Consider the following 7,303-nt stretch of genomic DNA (forward strand, 5'->3'; position numbering starts at 1 on the left):
TTTTTTTACTTCATCTCATTGGTGGAGGCCAATACATGAATGGTAGATAAGATAAGATAAGATAAGATAAGATAAGATAAGATAAGATAAGATAAGATAAGATAAGATAAGTTTATTTTAGCAACAGCAAATTCATTCCAAAAAAATATTACGTATTTGATACAATCTAGCAATATTTTTGAACGCTTTAATTAAGATCAAACAAAAATTGTACAAAAAAGTAAATTTAATCTTCCCGTAGTGCAATTTATATTGATACAAGATGACTGTACACAGCTTTTTAGGCTGAAAACACGTTGGGAAAATAGAAACGCTTCCTATTTTCCCGATTCGTCCCCGAACATCCCATATTATCGGGGATGTCTTTGATTCATGGTTTGCATTAGTTGCGAAAATCTGGGACGGTAGGGAAGCTGCGAAATCCCCGATCGTTTGGGATTTTCCCGACATATGAAAACTATGCTTAATCTATAGGTCATCCATCCATCCAACGCATTCATCGTAACGATAAAATTTTAATTTTTCAGAACATTCACACCGTTCATAACAATTTCGGTTCTGGAAGGTTGGTGCACACTTTCCAAGGTCAAAGACTTGTAATAATCAGAAAAATTTAAGAATATCGCGAGACCATATGTTTAGATTACATTCTTACATTCTCAATCGTAAGCTTCGCAGTCATCTTGGCTTTAATTCTTATCCCCTTTTTTTAAACAGATCATGCTTCTGGCGTTGGTTATCGTTACCACTCTTATGGGCAAGCTTTTCTCCGGAAGCAGAGCAGAGACTTGCTTAAACTCGATCTGCACAGTGAAAGCCAAAGGTCCGTCTGTTGTTGAAGCTGTCGTGGTCAAGATAAACGAGCTTGGCATATTTCCATATGATCACAAGTTTTTGTGTCGCATAGCATGGGTTGAGTCAAAATACGGACAAGACCATCGTACCTACAGAAGGGGCTATTACGGCGGTAATTGGCAGGTAATGAATCAAGACATGATGATGAGGCACTACTTTTTCCCTTTTAAGAAGGGACAATTGCAATAACAGTTACAATTAAAGCTGCACAGCGTTGATCACTAAATCTTTCACAGAGTGACAAATGTTTTGGAAAAAAAAAAAAAAAAAAAAAAAAAAAAAAAGAAAAGAAAAACAAACCCCAAGCGTTCTCATAGCAAGGATACTTGAAACAAGATCAAAAACTAATAAGCTAAGCACTTGAAAACAAAAGGAAACTTAACAAAAGTTAATTTAGAGAGGAAGACGCAATCAACCTTTTACAGTTCTCTAACTTTATGGCCCTCAACTATACCACAGAGAACAGACCACAACACCAGGAAACGTGACTCCGTGCGCATGCCCTACTATTTGCGAATACTGTGAGGGTTCTTTTACGTCACACAAGATTATGAAAAGAAAAGGGTTGTGACAAGGGGCCGACGATTTCAAGTCAATGTCCGAGAACACTAGCGGGTCTAATCATTTGGAGATGTCAATACACAGGCAGCACTCAATTCTCCCCAGTTATTTAAAGTCTCTCAGTGTTGTTCCGTTGTTACTGTGGAGCCGCGGAACCACTCGAACACAAACAGAGCAACTTTAGAAATACTGCTTCCTCAGTGGCCCTGTATTCTGTAGTTGCGTATAAATGTCAGATATTGAAAAAAAAAAAAATGAAAACAATGCTTATTTACACAGTTATATAACACCACACATGGCGCGGTGGCCTCGTGGTCGGTGCTTGACTCCAGATCGAGTGGTCCGGGTTCGGGTCCTGGCTGGGGACATTGTTTTGTGTTCTTGGGCAAGACACTTTACTCTCACGGTGCCTCTCTCCACCCAGGTGTATAAATCGGTACCGGCGAAAATGCTGGAGGTAACTCTGCGATGGACTAGCATCCCATCCAGGGGGTAGTAGTCGCTTCATGCTACAGAAACCGGAGATAAGTGCCGGCCTGGTGGACCTTGTAGTCTCGTGGCGGACTTTACCTTACACGTGCAAAATTAAGAAAAAAGATATTTTACTAGAGGAAGGAAGGAATGGTCGCTTTCCGGACGAATATTTGTTTTCCAAGAGAAGCATTTTACATTTTTTTCAGTGTTCAAAGCAAAACTGTTTGCAATTTGCCACTTTAAATGAAACCGTAACAGAAAGTTAACGCCTTATACCACAGGCACCCCAAGCTCAGGTGAGAGAAAGCCAACATATTGGGATTTGTATGGGAATCTCAAGACTTACGAAGATAATTATATGAACATATTCTCAGTTAAAAGCCTTACCTTATTGCCATTGCGGGCCGCATCATTTCTGTTTTGTTTTGTTTGTTTGTTGTTGTTGTTTTTCTTTTTTCAGATTCAACGCGATTTGAGCCATTTTTGAATTTCTTGGTTGCCAATGGTATTGTATAATACTGTTGGCAACCGAAGATTTTTTCATACAATTATCTTAAGATTTTTCTCGGGATTCCCATACAAATCCGTATATTTTTGTAGGCCACGTTGGCTTTCCCTCACACTGAGCTTGGGGCGCCTGTGCTTATACCTTTACTATCATGAAGTAACCGTTTCCGGTCATCTTTTAGTTTTCACTGCGTTGTAAGTCAAGAAGTAAATGTATTTTACCTTCTGTTTATCCTCTTGCTTTAAATAGGTCGATAGAATTGGTCATGTCGAAACTACAACTCAACGTAGGCCTAGAAATTACTGGAATGAAATCAAGGCGAAGCTTGGCATCGATTGGACAAAAACAACCTGGGCAGACTTAGAAAAACCGCTGTACTCTGGACTGGCAGCCCGACTGTACCTCGCTCGGATTCCTGCGTTAATTCCAACTGGCCTGCCATCGCAGGCTCAATACTGGAAGACTTATTAAAGAAGCTGGTAGTGGCACCGTACAGTTTATTAATGATGTGAAGCTTGCAAAGGGATGCGCTATGTAGTCTTTCATATCTATCTTTCCCTCCCGCAGTATGCGTTGTTTCCGTCACTCTTGGGATTTTCTTTTTTTTTATGTAATGCTTTCATATTCAGAATTTTTTTTTTTAATGTAATGCTTTCATATTTTTATTCTTAATAATGGCTTTATTTTTGTTTTTGTCATTTACTATAATCCAATAAACCTAAGCGAGACTGAACGTATTGATTTAACTGTCGTTTCCAGTCAGTTTCCGGTCCGCACACCAGCTCATGGGGGCATCCCTTTTAAGGGCTTTCTTCGTCGAGAGTTGGCCAAAAGCTCATTTCAATACAATTAACAATTCTATTTGCAACATTTACACAAAAGGTGGATCTTACAGCTCGATTCTGTCGGGAAAACGAAGCGTCCTGCATTTGCTCGCGCTCCTCTGCTCGTCCAACGCCGGCTGAATCAAAATCTTGGAACATCTCACTTTCGATCAAATTAGTTTGAAACGCTTTTACTTTTACAGCTATCTTTAATTTCATTCAATTTTGACATGGAACATAATGACAACCATACAAACTTCTCGAGTGTTAATCGTCACAAGAATTTTCTTTCCAGTCTTCATCATTTTAACTTTCAGTACATCTTTGATTCATGGTCATTAAAAGATCTTCCATTATTCCAAAGCCCTGCAAAGTAAAAAATCACGACCTTTGTTATTTCAGAAACCTTTTGACGTACTTTTCAGCCATGGGGCAATTAAGATGAAATACGATATCTGTATGGAAAACTGCTCTGTGGTAGTCGAAATCAACACAAAATTTAACTGATCATACATTTAGGATTATTGTAAATCTTCGTGCCTGAACACAACTTCAGTAATCGAAAAGCATAAGTTCAATTGTTGTTAAATTCGTCCTAATAAGTAAAACGTCGAGCCTGTACCATGCGATAGTTGCGTCTCTTTATTTTTTAAAGTTTATCCTCAGGTATATACTTGAACTGGATTGTGACTAGCCTGCCCTCTTGGTGAAGAAGGTCTACACTGAAGCAGGTAAAATGTAAGCTGTTTGCTCTTTTATCACTTGTGGTGGCGACTTCGGGTTCATATTTGCTGGCGAGTTTACTGGTGGCGAGCACAGTTTGGGGAGGATGGTTTGCGGAGAGATGATAGCACACGCCTCCAACCAATGTGACTCGGGTTCGATTCCAAGAGTCAGCGTCATATATGGGTTCTCTCCTCAGGGGCCCGTTTCTCGAAAGTCCCGAAACTTTATGGGCCATTTTCGGGTCTCGCGATTCCCTTTGTATTTCAAGAACGGAGAGGATTTAAGTCGTCAAACTTCACAGTTATTTTTTTTTTTGTTACCGTGAAAACACGTTAAGGTTACTTCCCAACTTCGCGGGTGTCGTTCGGGAAAAATTCGTACGGGCGCTAGTTTCAGGCTTTTTCGATATTCTGATTGGTTGTCTCGATATCCGCATCCGCAGGTTGGAGTAGCTAAAAGTATGCGAGACGTGTTGCGTAAATGGATCCCACCGGAAAAATATTTTCAATATCAGAATTTCTCGACACATTTTCGTTTGTCATCATCTTTGGAAGGTTTTGGCGAAATTTCACGAAAATCGGTCAAATCTACTTACCCTATAAATTCGCTCAAATTCAATAGAAGAACCCTCGGTGGTTTCACTTCTTAGCGCCTCCTGACGCTTTCTAAAAGGAAAACACTTATTTTTATCGTTAACCATGTTTATTAAGCTTTCTTCTGATGTTAGTTTGTTGGCAGTTTCACAAATGGCTTTCCGGTCCCGAAAAGTTTTCGGGACTTTCGAGAAACGGGCTGCGAGAGGTTTTTCTCCGGGTACTCCAGTTTACCCCTCTTCTCAAAAATCATAGATTAATTTGATTTCACTTGAGTTCAGTTTGATTTGGTTTCAAAGTATATTGTTGTATCCCTAGACTTTCAATGAACAAAACGAGAACTGTGATTGATAATATATGACAAGGCACTCATTGTCTGGTCACTCAGGAAACTAGTTAGTTATGTTTCCCCTCGAATCCTGTTGTTTTCCTCGACCTCGTCTCGGGAATCACCCAGGACTCTGCTTCCCTCGGGTCCACACAGTGAGGGCCCGTCTACATTAATGCATTTTCGAAAACTTCAGTTTATATTTGACCGTCCACACTAAAACGATCCAAAACGGACGTTTTCAAACCGGTGATCCACGAAAACGGAGGTTTCTTTAATACGCTTTTGAAAGTGGGCACTTTTGAAAACGGAGATTTATCGTTCTAGTGTGAAAACGGAGGTTTTCGAATACATGTGACGTCATAATCATGTGGATGCCTCACTTTTGGCGCCAAAACGTACAGATAGTTTTGCTGGCGCTATCGAACACAGGCGCATTAGGGCAAAGAAACTGTGCACGCATAGCCTGGTAACAAAAACGCATCTTTAGAACTCCGTTTTCAGTCATTAGTGTGGACGTAGATCTTCTTATCCGTTTTCAGGGACCCGAAATTAAGTTTTTGAGAACGGAGGTTTTCGAAAACGCATTAGTGTGGACGGGCCTTCAGAGTATAGTGTACCAAATTAGTGCCCCCGCGCTACAAGACTTGACACTTAAATAAAGTACGTAATTTAAGTCCATTGATCTTCCTGATGGCCGGATAGCTGGTTACAAGTCGAACCTATTTCTTCTCCTTGCCATTTCGGAGGCTCTACCACTTTATTGTCGGTAAAATGAATGAGAGGGAGCTGGGCCGATATTAAAATAGATTCGACAGCTGCGGTTTCAAACCTGGTCTTACAGGTAAGTCCAATTTCATTACTGTGCTAAGCCAGAATTCTTACAACACAAAGTGCAAGCAGTGGTCGCGCTGCTATTTCGTCCTCACCTTTTCAGCTTCACGTTGAAAAAATGTGTATGCAAAAGTTTCAAACATTCCACCAAGCAAGGAGCCAATTCCAAAGACACTGATGGTGCCACGCTGTTCAAATATTGTCCTAAGCGAACCAGGAAAAAAACACGTGCAGATCTTAATAAAGAGCGAATGGAATTTCCCTTTGGGCGAATGGGTTTTCAGTTTGGGCGAAACGAGCGCAATCCAATGTCTCTATAGTCTTTCTTCGCCGCGGCAGCAATTTCTTGGAATGCCCGGGAATGATTTTCCGGGAAAAGGGTCTAACACGGCTCCTGCCTGGGGATTCTAATAATCTAAGGAATCCGGGAAAAAGAGCCTTTAGTTCTTTAAGATGCGTTTTCGGCCATTTTGTCAAATCAGACGACGACGACTTTGTCACAGGAAATTAACGCGAATCGTTAAAATTTTGATTACCTTAATTTCATGGAGTGTTAATTTCCTATAATAAGGTAATTTCCACCAACTCAAGTTTTGGAGCATAAGCCAGAACGTTGAGAGCGACTACAAGAATGTTCATTATTTGAAAATATAAAGAGAGTATTAAATATTATGCACACCTCCTCCACAGAGAGACCCCGTTAATTAGCTTTCCAGAAGCGGTATGTGATTGAAGGACGAAAAAACAGATGATACAACAATACACCAAGCCCTGATAACAAAAGCAGCTATTCATCGTAGGGGCCAATGAAAATATGGCAGTCTGGAATAGCTAAAGAATTACTCCCTCAACACGACCTCAAATTTGGCCATTAAGTAACACTGTTATTAGGAAGAGAACGGCAAGGAAATGCACCAAATATAAAACAAATATTCAGAGCAATTCATCTTTATACATTAAAGCTAAATATTTTTTTTTTTGTCTAGTCATTGTTCAAGATAATGTAATTGCTGCGTAAACTCACATATTAAGGCAATATGAGGTCAAAGATTCACTGAGAGCAATGGGACATGACAAAATGTGCACCAAAAATTCATTTGTGGCAATATTTTTACGATCTACATGTAGACTCCTAGATACACTGCAAGATCTCAATACAAAGGATCGATTCTTACTCGGGAAAGTAAATTTCAACCGGTAATTCCCATTTTAGAGCCAGGTGAAACGATACAGTGCTTATTTTCCTCAAAAATCATGATAGTTATTTAATAAGCACACACCAACCTGCTTTCCGCTTTAATGACACAGACAGATTTTGTGATGTTGTCAGTTATTTTTGAAGACTTACCAACCAGAGTGAACAATACATACCAGTCAGGGTTATTTTCACAAGTTCTGTAACAACTGAACTCTTCAAGAGAAGCATACTTCGACCATGTCAGATTATAACAATGAAGGCGTAAATATTTTTCTTTTTTATTTAGCCATGCTTCCTCTTCTACTTCAATCTTTCCAAAAGGACGAAGCTAAAAAGATGGATTCACACAATTTTAGACTAACACAACGAATTATTCATTCTTACATATATATTTTTAATATA

At 39.6% G+C, this 7,303-nt stretch overlaps 1 protein-coding gene and 1 pseudogene across 2 annotated transcripts in view; one reads left to right on the top strand and one right to left on the bottom strand.

The window, feature by feature from the left end:
• The first annotated feature begins 578 nt into the window (after positions 1-578).
• Positions 579-2,936, top strand: LOC138039814 (uncharacterized; annotated as a pseudogene).
• Positions 2,937-3,411: 475 nt separating this feature from the next.
• The window catches only part of LOC138042118 (PRELI domain-containing protein 2-like), a 10,930-nt gene continuing 7,038 nt past the window's right edge, over positions 3,412-7,303 (bottom strand). The window contains exons 4-7 of one of the 2 annotated variants that reach the window (XM_068887877.1): positions 7,075-7,229; positions 5,799-5,907; positions 4,544-4,613; positions 3,412-3,588 (exon numbers count right to left, since the gene is read on the bottom strand). In XM_068887877.1, coding sequence (XP_068743978.1) covers positions 4,587-4,613; positions 5,799-5,907; positions 7,075-7,229 — 291 coding nt within the window. In that variant the 3' untranslated portion in view covers positions 3,412-3,588; positions 4,544-4,586. The remainder of the gene's footprint in view (positions 3,589-4,543; positions 4,614-5,798; positions 5,908-7,074; positions 7,230-7,303) is intronic. The other variant, XM_068887876.1, reaches the window with a different exon arrangement.

This window comes from Montipora capricornis, chromosome 3 (assembly GCF_036669925.1).
Source record: "Montipora capricornis isolate CH-2021 chromosome 3, ASM3666992v2, whole genome shotgun sequence".
Taxonomy (NCBI): Eukaryota; Metazoa; Cnidaria; class Anthozoa; order Scleractinia; family Acroporidae; genus Montipora; species Montipora capricornis.